This window comes from Channa argus, chromosome 3, assembly GCF_033026475.1.
Source record: "Channa argus isolate prfri chromosome 3, Channa argus male v1.0, whole genome shotgun sequence".
NCBI lineage: Eukaryota > Metazoa > Chordata > Actinopteri > Anabantiformes > Channidae > Channa > Channa argus.
The window spans coordinates 23,617,174-23,638,360 of NC_090199.1; the positions used below are offsets into that span (position 1 = coordinate 23,617,174).

A 21,187-nucleotide genomic window follows, 5' to 3' on the forward strand; every position below is an offset into this window, starting at 1 on the left:
TTCATCGATTGGACTCCAGGTTCACCAACACCTGACTCCAGTTGTCAACTAAGTGCTTTGCTTGGCTTGTACCTCACTTGTAAGTCGGTTTGGATAAAAGCGTCTGCTAATTGATTAAATGTAAATGTAAGTGTTGTGATTAGTTTTTCCACAATCACTTTGTAAGTTTAACACTTGCATTTAATAAAGACTTGAAAGATCACAAGTTTTTGCTTTATTTAGATTAGCAATATTAGTTATTAGCAGATATTTGTGACTTTGCAGCTCACATTGCAGGACCAATTTATACAGAAAACTAGTAAATTGCAAAGAGTAGCATTACCCTTTTTGTTGTGAATGTACTTTTGTTGTTGAAGATCAACTAGATTTTTAATTCAAAGCTCAATATGCAGCTTTTCTCTCAGTGATTTCTCCACTTATAAAACAATGCTTCATGAAATCTTAACTGTGACTATGAGCAGGAGATGGCCGGTTTACACAATGGAAATAAGCTATAATTACAATGTGGCAGGCAAGGAACATTTATGACTTGATTTTCAAGGAATGTGTAAACAAATGAACTGAAAGAGCAAAAATTACAAGCACCAAGAGAATAAAAGCAAAATGCAGTGAAGACTAGAATAGAATAGACTGCACATCTATTCAATACAATATAATTCATTCATTTACAGTCATTCAACACCACGCTGTTAACACCTTTTAGAAAGAAAAAAAAAAATTCACACCTTGGTTGGTTTTTGCATGTGAAAATGTTTAATGAGTCTGAAGCACATCAAGGTTTTAGATAAGGAAAGTAAAAATGGATTTACTGATGATAGGAAAGCACCTGTTAGTGATTGATTATGTAATAAACTGTCATATCTGTTATAAATATACTTGTTCACATTCAAGTGCGCCCTTTGGTGCATGTCATTATGCAACTCTTTCTGTGTCTGGTATCAGATACAAAAAAGGGAAACACAACGCAAATGAGAATCTACTAAACGATGAAGAAATGAAAGAATGTGTGTCCTCAGTTACATTAAAAAGGTTTTAATCAATTCAAATGTGTTTTTGTCTTATCTTACAGACTTGCACTTGCAGAGTGTGTCCTAAGCCTGCGAGTGCCGATTAAAAACTATTAAAGAGAATTATATTCACTGAGTTTCATTAGTATGGCCTTTGTGAATAAAAACATGTTTACATACACACACACTGTACCTTTTATATACAAAACAGACTTAAATTTACATAACATCTCTTTAGAGTGAGTGTAACAAGACCAGAATAGCAGTACACAACTGGTAGTTATACCTGAAGAAAATATTAATAAAAATCACAGTGTCACTTGGCTCATGACAGGATTTTGGGATTTACCATTACAGCTTTACCACAAATATGGCATCAGTTTGTAACAAATCATATGTCTAACTTTATGGCATCGGTCATACTTATTACTCAAAAACATTTCAAATTAAAGCTAAATGTATAAAACAAGGCTGAATTCATATATAGCTATAAGAGAGAGAATACACAGTAAAAAGGGAACCATAAAAGTCAACTCAGTATCAACAAAAGCAAAAAAATTATTATTTTGGCCATGATTGATTATAACATGTGTAGGTCATGTTATTCCTTAATGACAAACACATTTAATATTGTAGAAGGACGTTAAAGACATTGAAGGAATGTATGAGTAGGATGAATTTCTTTTCCCTAAAACATCTAGTGATTAGTATTGTGTCTATATCCTGCTTCTGTCCTCATATAGCTCCAGTTTGCCCTCTGAAGGACAAACAATGAACCTCTACTTTTCTGATATCGGTTATATCAAAGAATACAAACACTTCTCAACTGTGACGCAGGATGCCGACCTTGTTTAGAGTGAATTACAGAAACATTTCTGACTAGACAGCTACTGGGTGGACAAGGGCTGGAGCTGCCACCGATGCAGCTGGAGGAGACGCTTTGCCTTTGTAGCCCAGTGACAGGATGTGTTTCTGTAGGTGTATGATCCACTGCTCCTGAACAGACAAAGGTCCGTGAAATACTACTTCACAGAACCTAAACACAGAGAGTACACAGAGAAATGGGTAGTCTGATGCATGAGGTACAGCAATGTCTGCAATTAAACAACAGGGTGAATATTCTGTATGACTAGATAGCAAATAAAAATGAGGTTTTTATCACTTTATCACTGTAATTGTACCATGTTTTTTAAATAAATTATTATTCCTGTCAAAATACACCAATCAGGCATAACAATATAACAGCCTGTGCAATTTAATGCAATCCAATACAGTGGCTCTGCCACGATTTCTACTTTTAAAAGGTTGTCATTTCGTTTTTAGGTTGAAACTGTCAGAAAGTTGTTAAAGTGTTTATTATTGAGGTCAAAATGGGTATTGGAGTGTACTACATTATAAGAAGAAGTGGTTCTAAAGATTTCATTTTATATATGTTGGCCAAAACTTTAGAACCACCTCTTCTTGTAATGGACTCCAGTATTTAGTTATTTATTACTTGGTCCATTGGGCTTATCCTGTGAGTTCAGGGTCGCCACAGCGGATCATTTTGTTCGCATGTTGATTTGGCACAGTTTTTTTACCGGATGCCCTTCCTGATGCAACCCTCCCCCATTTCTACCTGGCTTGGGAACGGCACTGCACGGCTGGGGATGGGGATGGGCTGTTGGGGGTATAGTGTCTTGCCCAGGGACAGTTCGACATGTGGTTGGGAAGAGCATGGCACAAACCTCCAACCCTATGGTTGGTAGGTGGCCACTCTACCATGTGAGTTACTGCCGCCCCTACAATGCACTCCAACATGACTATCCACAAAAAACTGGAGCTCCAGTGTTTCCTTGTATAAGTCTACCAGCCTGGTCCAATGTGGCAGTAAATGTAATGTATCGCATCAATGGACAGAAGCGGCCAATGGAGCATCTGTGCATACATGTCTGTGGTTTAATTTATAGACTGACCTGCACTTGAGGTAGTACATTTTGCCCACTAGTTTGACCAACGGTGTTAGCGGGGGCTTAGGTAAAAGAGCAGGGATGCTGCCAGAACGGGATGGTTGCTGGGGGTCCTGACTTTCGTCTCCCATAGGCACTACATGTTTTGAAGGATGAACCCCTATAATTATGCAGAGAGGAATTAGCATTCAGAAACAAGCTTTGTTTTACAGCTATCTTCCTGAGACTATCACATCTCACCTCTTGGAGAACGCACACCAGGGTCATTAGTGCGTATGTGGCCTTGTCTAGATGTTCCGGGAGGGACACCTGAGTTCTCCCTGCTCACCTTCTGCTCAGGCTTCAAGCTCGCTCCAGGCACAGAGTCAGACTTTATGAATATAGAAGGCGAAGCAGCAGTTCTCCCAGACTGAAAGAAAATGTATGTAAAGTTAACTAAACTTTATTCATTGTGTGAATGTGAATATAAATTGAAACTGTTAAGAGGATAATTTAGAGCATAGCCCACCTTCTTGATGTAAAGGCTGCCCATTCGATAGCGTTGGGTTATTGCTGCCACTTTGACTGGGTCCCTCTGGATCAACTCACTGAGGAGTTCAATTGGTGAAGTTGCTCCGTCTGCCTTCCATTCGATGAGCCCTAGCTGTCGAAGGTGAGCGCGTGCGTGACTGGCCAGAGCTTTACGATTTTCAAAGTCAAACCCACAAAGCTCACAGGATGTGTCTGACAAAAAGATGAGACATTAGTCAAGTATTAGCTGTTTAGTACATTTACGAAGTCAAATCAACAGAAGAGTAAGTACAAGTGTTAATTTTGATACTGTAGAAAAACGTCGAATGGTAGATTAATGTGGGAAAAAAGATAATTGTCAGGAATAAGCCAGGGATGTCAAAGAAGAAGACTGGTGTTATTCCTTTTTCTTACCAAAACAGGTCAAAGACATATAGTCTACTATTAACTGACACCCATTTGGTTCTTCAATGAGTATTTATGGCACCAGGACAGTGCTGGTTGTAGTTAGGAAACATGTCATTGACTGCCATAATGGGAGCAGAGTCATACAAAAACATAGACTAGCCCCTTAATACAGATCCACCACATTTAGAGAAACATGTACTTCAGTGGAGTCCAACACAAATACTAATTATGGCTTTACAGTAATATTAGTTTCTTACCTGTGTGTGAAGGCCCACTCTTGCTAGATGGGGACTTCTCCTTCATGGAATAATCAAGAGGTGTGGCGCAGGTGCTTGAGGATGATTCGCCCATTTGGAGGCTGTCCCGGGGCCTTTTGGAGCCTTGAGGGCTCCACGAGGCTTTGCCTGTTGATAAAGATCCTTTCTTGCCTTCGTCACCATGCATCATGACCTCCTTGAGGAGGTCAATTGGTGACGTTTTGATCGACCAGGTGAGTCCAAGCTGGCGTAGATGGGCACGAGCGTGACATGACAGGGCTTTGCGGGTCTCAAACAGCTGCCCACAGAAGTCACAAAGAACTGATGGGGAAGAGTGTACATCTATGAAACAGAGGATACATACGAATGCTGACATACAGATACAAAAAAATTATTGGAAAAAACAAAACCTAATCTAATCAACTTCTGCATGTAATAACAGGTCCAAAAGTCATCTAACAATTAGCCAATGGAGGTATAGCTGTCTACTTTACCTTCATTAGAAAGGTTTGAAGCAACAGCAGTGGGTGACTTCTGCATGGGAGAGTCTCGGTTGGGACTGAATTCCTTTGGCTGAGTGGACACGTCAATCTCCACAGGCTCAGGCTTGGGCTTTCTATGTAGGGGATCTACTGCTAAGCGAAAACCTTTCTTAGCTTTTGGGGCTTTGTTAACAGGAGGTTGAGGAGAATGGGTACTCTTTGCAGGGCTTTGGGAAAGGGTTGCTGAGAAAAGAGGTGCCTGTGATTGGCCAGGGGACACAGCCTGGGCTGCAGGAGAGGCTGGGGCGAGAGATGGCTCGGCAGATGAGCTGGTTGTACTATTTGTTTTAGAGGGGAACATGGCTTTTAACACGCCACTGCTGACCAGCTCCTGGACAGTGTCGATTGCAGAGGTTTTCCCCAGTAAGTCATACACCCCGATCTGACGAAGGTGAGAGCGAGCATGGCTGGACAGGCCTTTTCGATTCTCAAACTCCTCTCCACACAGAATACAGGTACACTCCTCAGATGTTTTAGGCCGTTTGTTGGGGGTAGATGCAGGTGACAATGACATATCAGAGGTACGTTTGGAGGGCGAAATAGGAAAACTGTTTGAGGCGAGCTGCTCCGGGAGATCACTGCTGATGGGTTTGAGGTCCTCATCCTCCACAACCTGGTAAAGAAAATCAATGGGGCTGCCTTTGATCTCACTGTCAGGGATTCCTATCTGGCGCAGATGGGCACGAGCATGACTGGACAGACCCTTGCGTGTCTCGTACCAGCACCCACAAAGTTGACAAACATATACTTCATTGCTGGTGTCTGAAGCTGCAACAATGAAAACCACGATATGAAAAAGAAATGTTACATTAACAGACATAGAACTGCATAAGGTACTTAAAGTTTGTGTCTTTGTCATACAACTCATCACTCCACTCAATTACTCCAGATACAGCCATACCTAAGGTGATGGGGGCGTCGGTTTCCAGTGGAGCCCAGAGTGGCTTGGTTGATGATGTTTGGTGCTCTATGGAGGAAGAGCTGCCGCCTTCACTAAGCCTACTTGCAGAAGGAGAAGAGGGGAGCAAAGTGGCTTCTTTTAATTTAACTGGAGATCCTTGATGATCCATCTTTTGTGGGGTTATCTTAGTTGTAACCCCTGCCCTGCAGGAATTACTTTTGTCCTCCTGTGCTGAAGGACTCCTGGTATCCTGCTGTATTGATTTTTTTAAAGGGGTTGGCCCGAGTGCAGAGGGGTCTACTTTAACATCTGGGAGTGAGCCACCTTTCTCCTGCATAAGCTGGTAGAGGAGCTCTATAGGAGCTCCACTGCTTTCTGACAACGTCACACCAAGCTGCCGAAGATGGAGGCGAGCGTGGCTGGACAGGCCTCGTCGTGTTTCAAAGTACGTTCCACAGACTTCACATATAACCGGTTGTGGGGTGGCTGTGGGCAGATGGGAGTTGATTACCACAAATCTTAATTCAGTTTGGTTGAAATGAACTCAAACAGCAATAATTTGTGCACCAGTAAATTTACACAAGGAACACAGACACATAAGGCAACATCAGACATACAGTACATAATAAAAGATAAACAGTGTGTACAGAAAAACCTGTTCTAAAAACCCATATGGAAAGTATTCAGTTTACCATATCCCCTCCAAATTCACTATAGTAATGGCAGAGAGTAAAATGGGGTTTCCAGTCAATAGATACCAGCTCTTTCTTTCCCCAAATTTAACATATGCTGACCTCTGTTACCCTGCTTGAAACTCACTGGGACCAAATTTCTTTACTATAATATGAGGGCCACAATTACTGAATAAATACATCTGACAGCAAAAAGACTGAATTTTATCTTAGGCTTATCAAACACATGTGGCCAAAGTCAATGTTAGTAAACTAGTGCATCCCTACAAATCAAGGCTTGAAAAAATGTTTATGTGTTGAAGAATCAAGTCTACTAGGATTTAGATAAAATGATGTAAGCACCAGTATTAATTAATAATGTATGAACATTGCCCTCACCTTGTGAATCCATGGTTAATGATATTATTTGAGGGATGAGTCAGTCGACTTCCTGTGTATCTGAGTGGAAAAGGAAGATATAAACTGAATGAAAATAATTTAGTGGAAGCAATGTGTTGTATTGTTAACCAAATTTTAAAGATCAGCAAAGAGTTTTACTTGTCGTGGCGTTACATACCGTAACGTTATAAAAGAAACGTTTTACTGTTTAACTGTCCTGAAACACCCACACTTTATTCGCTTAAGACAAACTTTCCTTTTCTAGTTTTATTACAGGCATTATTACACTCTATCGGGCCAAAAGCGAATAGACAAAATATAAACCTTGAAGTGGCTGAAGCATCTTGTAACTGAAGCTAGAAAAGCTAGTTTAAGCTACCTCTGTTGCACCCTTTGCTGTTTTAGCATGCTAGCATGTTAGCCCTTATTAGAGTTTATCTACCCAGTATTGAGTGTACCGCCACATCCTACGCCCTAAAAGTGATACCAAGCTAATACTAATACTTACAAATAAAATTAAATGTACCTGCAACCTGCACAGACTGCCTCAAAATATCAAACACGGGCTAAATTGACGGAAGTATTGATCGTCATTTTGCCGTTGTTGTGCCTTTTCAAAATAAAAGCCCGAGGTTATCAAAGGGGTGTGTGTTTACTTCCAGATTTCTGGTGATCTTTTAAACTGTTGCAAACCTTTTTCAAAGCAGTTACTTCACAAAATCTGTTCTTGGATTTACTGTGCAAACAAAAGAAAAGATTTCATGTAATCTGATGCAGTACAATCCACCAACAAATTGTGTCTGATTTTGGGTAGGATTTGCTCATTTAAATTGAAAACAAAAGTACAGTTTAACCATCATACCATTGTGAATGTCATCAAACCATTTTTTCCAGACCATCTCAAAAAAAATGCAGGTGCAGAGTGCAGCTGGATTTGTTATTTGCTTTTGCTCTAGTAAAATCACATTGAAAGGATAGATACAATTTAGAATGAGGTATGCTTGCATGACTTTTTGCTTTGGTACATACTCTATGTAAACTACATCACCCTTCCTCTCTTTCAAATGGGTTAATACTTTTCAGTTGGTTTCATAAATGTTATTCATCATTTTCCAAAACAGTTGACACACGTGTCATTGAAAGACCCCAAACTCCATTAGATTACAGTTTTTTTCTCCTCTGCTTAGACACCTGTGTCCACTCTTAAGTCACATTTTTAAATTAATTAATACACACTACAGTTGAGCATTTGTACTGTATTCTGCATCAGATTTCATAAGGTTTTTTTATACTGTTCAAACAAAAAAGATGAATATGATAAATACTAAGATGAAAATACAGACAGCTAAAAAACAACAAATTGAAAGTTTTGGTTGGAAACATTAAAAATTTGACAAAGACTTGAAATTTTGTTTATTCTATTTGCTCATGTCAAGTAGGCCACAGGTTCTGATCAGCATCATACTTGGATTGTTCCCATGTCTTGATAATTCAATACAGCTTTGGGTCACCAAATGACACATGGAAAATGGTGTAAAACATGTGTGAAACCAATGGAAAAGTGGTAAGATAAGAGAAGATTTCTACTGTTCCCAGAAGATGATGATGAAAATCAAGTGGATCCCATTATCGTTACACTTTTTCCCAATTGCAAAAACAAATTTCTTGAAACCCATTTTCTCAAAACATTAAACACAAATCCAAAACTTCAAACTACAGTAACAAAACCCCAGACTTTTCTATCAAAACCAAACTATTGCCTCAAAACCAGTTATCCTGTGTTCAAAACTAAACAATGTGTTCACATCATACATCTTTGCTCAGAGCCCCAGAGGTCCTGCAGGGTCTGGTTTTCTCAGGGCTAATAGATATGTGTGTGGTCTGTGTGTCTGGTTGCAGCAGAACTTGCTCTTGGCTACCCAGTCTTTCCTGCAGTTAATATTTGTCAGTGTATTATACTGAATTTAGAAATTTCAGTATCATGACATCCCTACACTGCATCATGGAAAGGTCAAAGTCCTCTGGGACACAGTACAGAAAACAAAAGAAAGAGGAGGGAGAGAGAAAAAAGGAAAGTCTACTTAATAAATTATTATAAGAAAAACACATGAATGAGCAAAAGAATGAGTGATTGTAAATATACCATTAGGTGCAGGACGATATGTGTGATGTGTTCTGTATGGAAATTAGTATTTTTTAATTTTGTTCCATATTACTGATACTAGTTTATACTTGAATTAAAAAGAAATTCCTAGCACAATTTTTGTAGTTCTATGTTCCGGGGAGAGCGATAAGAAGCTTTCTTGCATCTGAAAACAACAAACATCTGAAGTCTAAAAACACAATGTAGCAGAAATTCTCAAAATTCAACTTAAGAAAAGGTACAGAAATGTTAATAGTGTGATGTAATCAAATAATAAAGTAAAAGTGTTTGTAATCCAGCAAAATGGTTGCTGACAATTTTTACACAACACTCCTACTATTATATTATGCAATCAGATCATTAATAATGCAATAACACGTGTTTAGTTACTGTAATGTTCATTTTAACTGGGCTATTTTATATCCTGTTGGGTTTTTTAGGCTTTATATCTAAAAAGTAATGCAGTTAAAGTTAAAAAATTGGAAATTTGCACATCAAAATTGTGAAGTTTGAAAAAACTTAACCACATTGGGCGCCCGCTGTGAGCTCAGCATTGAACACTACACGCAACCCTTAGTCACAAAACAAACCCAAAATAATGTCAGGGAGGACAAAGGCTGAGCACTCTGCAGCTACACAGCCCCATACACAACAACATTTGATACACTGTGCACTACCCCACAATGATCCTCAGCATTTATTACTTCTCAGTATTTTTATAAAACATATATTATTTTTATGTTAAAATGGCCACATGTATAACAGTTATATTTTTGCAAATAAAGGCTCACCTGTCCACAACATCACACAGGCAGACGCGCTAATTTCGACTTTTACTTTGAAATAAATTATTTTCACTTCCGGATGCCACAGCTGGCGCTGCCTACGTCTTGCACGCAGCTTTCCCTCTTTTGACCCTCTTTTCTCTGTCAGCAGTGGACCTGTGCCCCGCAAACTTCTCCACCGCCTTTCGCTACGCAGGTGAGATAAAGGTTATTTTTCTTGTTTTTTACTTTCAGAAGTTTGCTTCATTTTGCACGACTCACCCAGGAGTAGTTACTGTTTGGACTAGAACAAAGAGAAGCTCAAAGACCGCTTTAAGGAGATTAAGCTAACGTTGAGCTAGCCAAGCAGTGCGGCTCTGTTGCTCCACTCATTCTTTAAGTGTGTGGGCCTGATTCCGGCTCCTTCTTTGGCCCTGTGATGCATTTTGCATGAAGTACTGCTCCTTTTTATTTTGTTCTGTGGCCGCTGCTGTTTGACAAAGGACATTTCACGTGAATCCCTGAACTGTAGTTTAAGGTTACCCTGCTGGACTTTGGCCAGCCAATGTTTGCAGCAACCGTAACGTTAGAACTCCATAGAAACCGTTCAAGACGACATAGATGTGTTTTCAAAAATTTGCTCTTGTTACTGCTTAAAACTAAGAGTGGCAACCTTTTTCATTTAGTGCATGTTGCTGCCTAAATAAAGCAAATTTATATCCAGTAATTATCCCCTTACTAGCTTTTGCTTATGTAAGCTTTCTGACGGGCTTTTGTTCCCTGTTGGTTGAGCATGACTTGCATGTGACTTTATGTGGTTTGCCTGGCTGAACAAGCTTTAGAGCACCGCAAGAATTGTCAATGGGCTTGAAAAGAATTGTGTGCCATGTGAAACCTGAAGCGCTGATGTTTTTTATTCGAAATGTCACAATTGTTCTTTTCAGCTGTGTTGAAGATGTGACTGCTGTCAGAGCAGCAGGTGGTGCCTCAGGCTCCACCCAGCTGCACTTATCTAAATGGACTAAGATCAGCAGGATTTTTCTACTAACCGTATTTGCTTTCTCGGCTTCAGAAAGGTACCACCAGCACCGCCATGTCCTCTGGAAATGCTAAGATTGGCAAGCCTGCCCCACAATTCAAAGCCACAGCAGTAGTGGATGGACAGTTCAAGGACATCAAACTGTCAGACTACAGAGGTAACGTGGTTTTAGGGTGGACACCACTTGTAGTGGATGTATCCCTTCCTTTTTTTAGGAACTCTGTCTAATGCTTTCAGACGACTTCTGTATTTACACCCAGACTTCTTGAATAATTACTTTTTTTAACTTGTACAGTATATCTAATGTTGGAGTTTTTTGCCTTTCGTGCCCTTTAGGGAAGTATGTGATATTCTTCTTCTACCCCCTGGACTTCACATTTGTGTGCCCCACTGAGATCATCGCTTTCAGTGACAGGGCAGAGGAATTCCGCAGTATTGGCTGTGAGGTTATTGGCTGCTCCGTAGACTCTCACTTCAGTCACTTGGCATGGTAAGAATTGCTGTTTAGCTAAAAGTAAACTTGAGTTTTTCTGTAGTCTGTGTGTGATTGCATGCTGTGTGGACTATATAGCAGCAGTTTTGAGATAATATCCACACAACTATTGCTTATTAGCTACTACACCTAAACTTCTTCACAGGAATGCACTGTGCAACAATATTTCATTTATTAAGTAACATGAGTCTCCACAAATATCCAATAAATAGGATGCAGTAAATTTAAGTTGCAGACTAAACTTTACTTTGTATTAATTTTACAGTTTTGTTGGTTTTGTCACTTTCCAAATACACCGTTAAAGGTTGGGCAGATGCGAAGCGACACCCACCCCTTCGGTTTATCTCCTTTCACTCAGTTTCTCTGTGTAGTTTTGATAAGTTCTGAGGTAACGGTTTCTGAATCAACTGCACTTTCTTGAGTATCTTATTTTTATTTTTATTAAAGGTGGGCCATGGATTCCGGGGCCACAAATTACACCACATACAAAATTATAGATTGACTTTTGATGTTACATTTTTACTTCATTGTGGAACGTGCCTCATTGTGACCACCTTCATTTGTCCTATTGTATTATGTGACGAAGGTCTTGAAGCATCTCTGCTTATTTATTCTGTTAAACAATCTCTTTAATGTGCCTTGAGTCTTTACTTATTCAAAAAGACTTGGCACATGTAGAGATGGGGAGTTTTAATTTTCTTTAAAATATTTGCAGGGCACAGAATCTCTAAATAACTGGGTGCACTTGAAATTTAGACTTTATTCATCCCACAATGGGAATTCCAGTGTTCAAGCAGCAAAAAGACAATCCCCAGGTGTTGCACCCCACATTAAATTTACAACACAACTTGAATTTCTAACTTTGTAATTATGTTGTAATTTGATCCCCACAGGATTAACACACCCAGGAAGCAGGGAGGTCTGGGTACCATGAAAATCCCGCTTGTGGCAGACCTCTCCAAGACAATCTCCACAGACTATGGTGTGCTCAAGGAAGATGAAGGCATTTCATACAGGTCAGTGAAACGTCTTGTGTGATGGCAAGTAAAAGGTTTCTGAAAGACTCTGCACTGTGATCACTACTCTAAACACTACTGTAGACAGTTTTGAGGGCTAAAGAAATGTAGCAACAAGTTTTATGCCATACTCTAACCCCATATGTGCCTCTCTCAGAGGTCTGTTTGTGATTGATGACAAAGGCATCCTGAGGCAGATCACCATCAATGACTTGCCCGTGGGTCGCTCTGTCGATGAGACTCTGCGCCTGGTCCAGGCCTTCCAGCACACTGACAAATATGGGGAGGGTAAGTAATCCTTGTTTCATGTTCTGGCAACACTTAGTTTAACCATTGCACATTAACATGAGATGTTAAAAGGTTTTTGTTATCCTCTTTATTTACTCCCCCCCCCCCCCCCCCCCCCCCCCCCCCCAAAAAAAAACCCCAAACAAAATCATTACTTTGCAGCACAATGCTGATTGTTGATTACTCGCATGTTGAGGTGTTTGGTTTGTAGTTTTCCAAGACCTTCAATGAAACTGATTTATTACTCCTACTTTAGCATTTGATTTTATATTTGTATGATCAAATACTGTACTTTACATTGCAAATTTCATAACTACCATGTAAATATCTTGGATAAAAATTTATTTTAAATTATGCTTAAATGGCTTTGGATTGCATTAATTATTTACTTAATCATCTTCCCCAGGTATTTAAATATATTTCCTGAGGTTATGCAAAGTTCAGTGCCTGTCACTAATGTCTCATGGTGCACTTTGTCCTGTCTCCCTCCCCACTCAGTCTGCCCTGCTGGCTGGAAACCTGGGAGCGACACCATCATCCCAGACGTGGAGAAGAGCAAAGCATACTTCTCCAAGAGTTAAATGTGAAGGTCTTCTTAGCTGACTTCCTAACCAGAGCACTTGCCATTGGATGAGTGGGTCCCTGTGAAGCAGTATCTCATGGCGTCCAGTCTAATCCTTTAACCCAACAAATTTCAGAACTTGTTAGATAAAGAAATACTTTGTTGCAACTCTTTGTTCATCCAGTGTACTATTGGTGAGATGACCTATTAGTCTTAAGCACTGAAAGTATAGTTTTGTTCTTTTTTTCAGAAAAAAGTGTTAACATTTTTCTTGCTGTCAGAAATAAATCACATTACCACCTCGATTAAAGCAGTGGGAAAAAATATGACTAAAGGTTTTTTGTTTTAGAAATGTGGAAGTAATTTAGTTCATGGCCTGTAGATGGCACCATGAGCCTTCCTAAATCTGTCTTAAGCGCTTTATAGTTCAAGTTTAAAGTAACGCCAACAGACATTATGGAGATTAACTCAGTGTGTCACTCCCGGTTCTTGTGTCTGGCAATGAATCTGGACTACGTCACAGTGTTGAATATTGGAGTTCTTGTGGTGTTTGACTCAGCACAACAAGCTGATGTTGGTACATGGAACTGAATTGGGTAAGACTTGTTGAAATAATTAAATGCAGGTCTCCATGTCTGTCCCAGCTACAAATGATTTTCACTGAGAAATGAAATGTATGTTATTGCACCTGGTGGTATAAAACTATTGCCTTTACTTTTAGCTTTATACCATCTACTGGGCATTTTGTTTTTGGCTACAGGCAACTCCTACACAACTTACTCAAACACGCATTTCTGGCCGCTTTTGTTGTCACTGCTTCTTGTAATTTCAAAGTAGCTGTCAACCATCAGAAAGTCTATTATGCTTGTTTGTCTGGAACTTTCTGCAACCCATTTTTCCTGAACTAGTGTTCTCAGGGCTTGTTTTGGGAAATTGAAAGCAGAATGGGGAAACTCCCTGAACTCGAATAAACCTCTTCTATATATACACACACACACACACACACACACACACACACACACACACAAAACTGTGGTGTGAAGGGGAGAGCACAGCTTTTGTGACGGGTAATGTAGGAGGGAGTTCCCGGAAACCTTTTCGCGATGTGACGTTTGCAAGTCTACATTGCCCATATATGGAGGGACGCATGTACGTCAATAGGGAAACAATCCTACGCTGGGACGTCTCCAACGTCAAGCAACTACTGCCGCTGTAAACCGAATTGCTGATCGGAGAGATGACTGACAACAGTGTGGTTAAAATGACAAGAATAGGGCTACTGTAACTATTCCTTAGAATTGAAAGTTTAAAAATACAACCTCAATAAGAAACAACAGCATATCTTGTTCTCACAATTTCATTTACTTAAATATATGTTACAAGTAAAAAAAAATCCGGATGTTTCAAAAACGAATAACTTACATACGCGTCACATATAGCATTTAAAGAAAAATGTAAACAGGCAAAGTCAAGATGACACTTTCAAAAATGCCCAAAGTGTTTTAGTCTTTTATGATTTCTGTGTCTAGGCTTTTTAACACAGAGAAATCGTAAAGAGCCAGGTCTGCATTGCGCAGACATTGTTTATTGTGGCGTCAGTGCAGTTCGTGTCCAGTGTTTTTAAAAGTGCATTGTTTCTTCAATAAGACTTTACTTTGGGCGCTAACATGAGCTGGCAGCCACTGCTAACATGCGTCATGACTTTCTGTTTGAGTTGAGCCACCTGCTCCCGCAGTACAGACGCCGTGTTTGACAGTCCGGCGTTGTCCGTTTTCAACACTTTGACCTTGTCCTCTAGACGAGCGATGCGCTCCAGTTTGCGCTTGCGACATTTCGAGGCGGCGAGCCGGTTCCTCTGCCGCTTGCGCTCCGCTTTGATCCGCTCCTGGTTCTCCATATCGATGGGGGACATCGGCGGAGAGCTGTTGTCGCTGCTATGCATGTCAGGGACGGTCTGTGGCTCCTCTTTCAACCCAGCGAAGCGCTGCGAATGGATGCTGGCTCCAGACAGTGAGTGTTGGAAATGGTGAGATCCATGCGCAACAGCCTGGGGATGCTGGTGGTACTGGTGGTGAGGCAGGTAGCTGATGTTGGTAGAGGGATAGCTGGCTGCAGAAGACAGACTGGGGTTCGTGGTGCAGCTACTCAGGGTGGTGTACTCGAGTGATTCTGGCTGCATGGAGGACCCGAACACAGAGGCTGAAGCCGAGCATGCAACGCCACCGGTGCCGATGGACACGTTAGGAGGAGCCATCTGGTTCATCTTGTGCAGGTCGTCTAGCGCTTTCACAAAACCTTCCGCAAAACCCTCCTGCTCCTCTGTGATCCCGCGGTTGTAATGGTACGGAGCAGGTGTCGGTGTTGTAGTGATGACCCCGTTGCTGTTTTGGATGATCAGTCGCTCCAGTTCAGGAGAGGCGAGCTTCAGGGAGCCCAAGTCCGCCGTCCCCGCTGAATAGAAATCACTCTCGGCGCGCAGGTGCTGGGACTTGAAGTTTGAGTTCCGATATGAGTCGGAGAAGTTCAAGTTCATATTCTGCTTTAGCAGCTTGTAGTCTGGCAGGGCTGCGCCTGGATGGCCATAAGCAGAGAGAAACGAGTCGTCATAAAAAGGCTGTTCCATAATTGTGGACATATTTGCAAATCAGACAGTCAAATACAAGAGTGCGCTGCAATGATGTGGCTTGGACACCGAGGCGTCAGTGTCCCAACTGATTCAATCTCCAGCACAAAGTCCCGCTGTATTATTATACTGAAGATCAAAGCTATCAAAACAGAGCAAAACTTCCAAAATAGTGGAACAGTACTGTACCAAGTCGTCGTTTTGTACCTTTAGTTGGATTCAAAGCGGAGTCCAGTGACTAATTCAGATGTTTTCAATCCACTCGTATGTAGAAGCCGCTTTTCTGCTCTTTACCAACAGTTTCTCTTCGGTTTCCTCTGTAATGACAGGCGGCCGACAAGTTCCTCTGTATTTATATGATCCGATACCACGAGCGTTGCGACAAACATGCCGATTGGTTGTTTCCTTTCTATTCCCCGCCTCACGCACTTGATGACGTTGTTGCCGGGAACTAGAACAGTAAACAAGACAAGGCCTATTCGGCATGGAATAAACTCAGCCGCACTCTAGGTAGGTACGTACAGTAGCCTACCTCAAGGGCATATCCGCACTCATCATTTAATAATAAGTCAGTTCAAAAAATTTCCCACGGCTCAAAGTCATATAAGACACAACAAGCCCCAGTCTTATTGGCAGATGTAATACTCTCCAAGATCCACTTTGCCTTTTAGCCTCACCTACAAATCCCATCGGATATATACTCTGATGCTGAGTCATGCGATCCAAACTGATATCGGCTGGTCCATATTTGGGTATCCTGGCGCACCGGTTCCTCCCTTACAGGAGCGGGAAGCCAATCCCATTCCTGGCCCGCTTCCAGCACTCCGGGATGTGGGAGGAGGAGGAGGAGGAGGCGCCCTGCTGCCCTCCTTCACCCAGGCAGGCCGTGGCGTCAACTCTTGGGCGCGAGGTCTTGAAAACACAATGAACCATAAAGTGTGTCTGGCAAAGGAAGACACAATTAAGACAAAACTATGAATGAATATGAATACGTGTTTAAAACAAACATTTAAAGATGGGAGTAAACAACCCACTGAATAAAGTGTTGCTCACTACATTTAAACAGTCCTGTAGGATTTGGATAGTCCTAGTTGTATCATTAAAAATAATAATATATCATGTTTATTGCACTTACTAGCCAGTTGTCTATGTTTATTAAATATGGGCTACTGTATTCATATTTCTATAGTCTATAAACTGCAAAGAAGTGACACAATCCCTAACGTATGCTTTTTGAAAGCAGACATTCTCCCTTAACTGAATGTTGGTTGATGGAAAGACAAAATTGTCTTCTCTGTATAGTAATGACCTCTGAATAGCCTCCCAGCCATGCCATGCCTCCACGGACACTGATTCAACGTTGCATCCTTTTCCTTATAAGTCACGTATCCTAAGGTCATGATCCTGTGTGCGTGTTTTTTTCATTATCAAGCAGGACAGCATACGTTAATATTTTTAGCCTTTTCTTGTGATGCATTGATTCGACTAGTTAAGTTTATTCTTAGTAGAACTAATTAATAGTTAACTCATACTTGCAGATGTGTAACTGGAAAGACCTTGGAGAGAAAATCGTGGTACATGGTAAGGTAATACCTGGACTTTTGGTCCCTTTGTGTCGAGGAAATTGACTGAAAACACGGTGTCTGTATTTTGAGCTTTAAAAGGACACTCATGTGAACTTAGATGCACAAAAACAGGCTTTTAAAGAAAAGGTCAAAATTAAAGTGGCAGTGGCTGAAATGCTATACTCTGTTTCCCATAATAAATTTGCCTTCCAAATGCAAACTTCTGTCAAACACCCCACCTCCAGTTTGAAACACAGATTTCCTGAAATACCCCAGATGACATCATCAGATTATTTCCTCAGACCTGAAAAAGCTCCCATGAGAAGCCACAGAAGACGCTACATCGCTGTGTTTACAGGGGGTGTAAAATAGTGAGTTACTGTTCTTAATGTGTTAAATTGCTGGTGTGACCCTTAACCTTAGTGCGATGGGTACCTGGCTGTGTTTAGTGGTCACATTAATGTGAGCACTTTCAGTTCATAGTGAATTTGAATCACATATCAAACTATGTATGGAAACAATAAAACCACACTTAGCTTTGCTCGTTACTTTGTGTCAACTGCGTACCTCATGAAAAGATAAATGAGGTGTACTACGCCAAAGCAGACTTGCTGCATTCGCCTTTTTAGGCATTAAGCAATTTTTTTCATATGCCATGCACTTCCTCTGGTTGTGGGAGTCAAAGGTTTCAGAGGTTTAGACAGCTGTTATCCACTGGTCAGCTTGGTCCTCCCACTAAAACAGTGGTCCAACATGCCAGTCAGCTCTCCTGTCAGTGAAAAGAAATATCAAGGGGAAACAGAGAAACAGAAGTAGTTTCAGGGAAACAGAATGAAGTATCAGTCAGTGGTCGGTTCCAGTTTCAGAGTGACCTCACGCACTCACTAAAGGTCACTATAGTTGCTACTTTTGGATGTCACAGATGTCCAACCTCTCATTGCACCTGGTGTGAAACTGATAAATGCATTTATAGGATGACATTTCTTAGTAAGATTTGGTTAGATTTTCATATTCTATTTTTATTTATTTATTTTGCTTTTTTTGATTACCTAAATGAAATTGTCTCACCCTATCATTGCTAAATTCGCATGTACTAAAGATTTGCATGTGCTGTGGAATTCTAACATATCACATAAAAAGAAAAAAAAAGAATATCCTGTTTGAGATCTTTAATTGCCTCTGTTGCTCTGAGTAATTTCTGCACAATGACTATCTGGCTATGCAGAGAAATTCACAGAAACATTGTTCAAACACCTGATATAGGACATGGAATCCTGTCACCTTCTTTGAAGACCGGTGGTATCCAGGATGATAAGAGCACGGAGAACAAGAGCAACAGCCTAAGTTGAACACATACAGTGGCTTAAAAATGTAGTCAGATCCCTTCAAATTGTGCACAATTATTCTTATTAAAATTTAATTTTGAAATTCATAAAATTATGCTTGTCAATAATGAAAAAGCAAAGAAATTTTTTATAAATTTAGCAAATGTATTTGTATTACAAATCAAAAGCTGAGCTTAGTCTTGACGGTAGAGATGGTGCCTGTGGCAGAGCCATATTTGGAATTTGTTTTCTGCTTTTTCTTGGCACTTAGCACATCACTGGACTATGTGATGACTGCTGGCTGCACCTGGGAGAAAGACTGAGGGCAGGTGAAGTGAACTGTGCAACGCAGAAGCCCACAATAACTTACCTGAGAGGACATATTTGCGTTTGAAACATGCTACTGTATAAGTGTGTCATTTATAGGAAGGGTTTTAATGTCACACAACTGTACTCACTGAGTCATGAATCAAGTTTCCAAAATATATTTTTTTACAGAGAATTCAACTACCTGAAAGCAGCCAGGGTGGCTGACCGAGCAAATCTTACCACAGTGTGAAGTGAATTGCAAAATCATAAAGTTATAATCTAAGTCAGAGTTTTACGGAAAGTCATACATAATTCAAATACAAAACTTTTTTTTCCAGAAAAGGACAAAGCCGAAGAACGCCTGAAAGTTACTGATGTTCATTTAGCTTTTATCATGACTTCATACTTTCCATCTTGCCTCCCACCACAACCTCGGCAGCTTATTCAGGCCCTAAACTGGCCAGCTTTATTAAATGAAGCAGAAGTAACTTCTTTCCTGCATCTTTGGCAAGGTCTTCCACGCTGGAAGCTCGATGACCTGGAAGTGGCCTGTAGGTGTGGTGAGTCAGGTAGGGGTGTTTGTTGGGGCAAAAAGCAGGCTGTCCCCGTGAGGAGAGGACAACTCACTCCCTCACGTAGCATATTAACTCAGAAGACTCTTAGTCCCTAAAGAATGTGTGGGTCACTTAAATTTGTGCCAACAAGCAGCCGTTGTCAATTTCTCATCACCCCCCCCCCCCGCAACAAAAGCCTTTTTCTTTCTTCTCCTTCCCCTTCATCATTATTTGGCTGCCCATGGGATATTTAACTGCCTTGTGCATGTAATCGCTTTAATTAAGACATGTTTAATCAGCATATTCTTTGTCTGTAGCTCCCAGATAGTGCCAAGGAGCCTCGTAGCGATGAGAGACCTTTATCACAAGACAAGATGATTGCTGGGGCCAAATGGGTATGGCAGGAAAAGACAGTCGGACCCAGCTGTCCCCTGCGGCTGACGTAACGCATATGAAGCTGTCCTTCCCACTTCGCCTCCATCTACACGGATGCTTAAACTCCCTGTCACTCTGCCCAGTCTGTTAAAAAAGGCAAAGAGCAGGAAGTGGGGGGTTTAATTAGGTCTAATCTTATTTTACATGCCCATTTGCTTTATTAATTGAACTGGCTCATTGCTGTCTCTTATGGCAGGGTTGCTGGACACTTTGTGAGGCTGTACTGGGCATAGCATAAAATACAAGCTAATGCTCCAATGGGGACCTTCTCAAATTGACACAAAGATACTCATGTTTAGCACATACTGTGTGAAATACACCATGTTTATCGTCTTATCTTCTATTTTCAAATTTGCTAATATAAACTCAAAAGTACAACTAAAACGAAAGAAATTGTCATTAGCTACGGACCAATTGAAATTTTAGCGAAATTTTAGTGATGGTGCACTACATAAAAAAATCAGGATGATAGAGAAAGATAGTAATTAAGGATTTCACACAACCTATAAGGCAGACATGTGTCAACCTTAGAGGGAAATTAAAGGGAAGAACTAGAGATTACTGATATCAGTATGATTCATCCTCTGGAGTGTGTGTGTGTACCCAATTTTTTGCCCATCCATCCATTGATTTTTGTCAGTGGCTATCTGGAGCTCTACAACCACAATCATGGCATAATGTCCCACAAAGCTTCCATAAGTATTAATATGACCAATGTTTGAACCAAAGTGGTCAAATAGTGTGAAGTTAGTTTGTATAATTTTTATTTACTATGTTTCCATGACTAGCACTCAAATGGTATGTATTCATTTGAGTCACTTCTATTTGAGTCATCTCTAATAGTTTTACGTATAGTAAAACTATTCAATCTATATGTTTTCTGTACTTTGCTTTTTCTGTGGATGGTTGCATGGGGCTGATCCCCACTGACACTAGTTGCTCATCTATTAATGAAGAATAAAAAAAAAAAAAGTTTTATATTGTAATTGTGCATTTGTGTTTTTGCAGTCTTTAAATGAAGCCGCTATCAGAGGAAAAGAGAAGTAAGTTACTTTTTATGTCTCTTCCGGGAGAAGTGCCCGAAGCAGTTGTGACCTACAACTGAAAACACACAAAAGGTTCCATCCAGGTCATAGTCTGGTGTCAAATTAGCAATAGGATTAAAGTGACAGAGGTGAGTAGGAAGCCAAACCCTCCCTTTTCTGCAATCACACCCAAACAAGACACATCATACGTTTGCTGTGAAACTGTGAGGGCTGATATACTGTAAATGACTAAAACGGTTGCTGATGTATTGTCTTTTGTACTGTATCATTATGACTTAAAAACACATGTTCTGTGTTTGTTTTCTTTTTCAACACAGAGGCAAAATATGGATTCCGATTTGTTCTTGTGTGCTGGATCAGGGAGAAGAGTTGGGATATGTT

The 21,187-nt window shown here is 40.5% G+C and overlaps 3 protein-coding genes across 10 annotated transcripts; 1 reads left to right on the plus strand and 2 right to left on the minus strand.

Annotated features, from left to right (window-relative positions):
- Window positions 1–690: 690 nt before the first annotated feature.
- On the minus strand, window positions 691–7,260 carry wiza (WIZ zinc finger a). Of its 6 annotated transcripts, none has more exons than XM_067499140.1 (9): window positions 7,171–7,260; window positions 6,645–6,704; window positions 5,575–6,060; window positions 4,626–5,441; window positions 4,132–4,473; window positions 3,465–3,679; window positions 3,197–3,365; window positions 2,963–3,116; window positions 691–2,003 (listed from the first exon to the last, which is right to left on the minus strand). In XM_067499140.1, exons 2-9 carry the CDS (start codon window positions 6,655–6,657, stop codon window positions 1,895–1,897), a joined length of 2,304 nt encoding a protein of 767 aa, XP_067355241.1. In that variant the 5' UTR covers window positions 6,658–6,704; window positions 7,171–7,260; the 3' UTR covers window positions 691–1,894. The 6 variants fall into 6 exon arrangements, with proteins under 6 accessions (XP_067355241.1, XP_067355240.1, XP_067355239.1 ...); XM_067499139.1 differs by having other exon boundaries at window positions 695–2,043; window positions 4,132–4,452; XM_067499138.1 differs by lacking the exon at window positions 7,171–7,260 and adding an exon at window positions 6,823–7,060 and having other exon boundaries at window positions 699–2,043.
- Window positions 7,261–9,634: 2,374 nt separating this feature from the next.
- Window positions 9,635–13,275, plus strand: prdx2 (peroxiredoxin 2). Of its 2 annotated transcripts, none has more exons than XM_067498276.1 (6): window positions 9,635–9,768; window positions 10,624–10,747; window positions 10,927–11,080; window positions 11,977–12,099; window positions 12,257–12,387; window positions 12,886–13,275. In XM_067498276.1, exons 2-6 carry the CDS (start codon window positions 10,645–10,647, stop codon window positions 12,966–12,968), a joined length of 594 nt encoding a protein of 197 aa, XP_067354377.1. In that variant the 5' UTR covers window positions 9,635–9,768; window positions 10,624–10,644; the 3' UTR covers window positions 12,969–13,275. The 2 variants fall into 2 exon arrangements, with proteins under 2 accessions (XP_067354377.1, XP_067354378.1); XM_067498277.1 differs by having other exon boundaries at window positions 9,662–9,779.
- Window positions 13,276–14,290: 1,015 nt separating this feature from the next.
- Window positions 14,291–16,217, minus strand: LOC137123900 (transcription factor JunB-like). 2 transcript variants are annotated; one of them, XM_067498275.1, is made up of 2 exons: window positions 15,780–16,215; window positions 14,291–15,520 (listed from the first exon to the last, which is right to left on the minus strand). In XM_067498275.1, the coding sequence occupies exon 2, from the start codon at window positions 15,480–15,482 to the stop codon at window positions 14,589–14,591; it is 894 nt and encodes a 297-aa protein (XP_067354376.1). In that variant the 5' UTR covers window positions 15,483–15,520; window positions 15,780–16,215; the 3' UTR covers window positions 14,291–14,588. The 2 variants fall into 2 exon arrangements, with proteins under 2 accessions (XP_067354376.1, XP_067354375.1); XM_067498274.1 differs by having other exon boundaries at window positions 14,291–16,217.
- Between the last annotated feature and the right edge of the window lie 4,970 nt (window positions 16,218–21,187).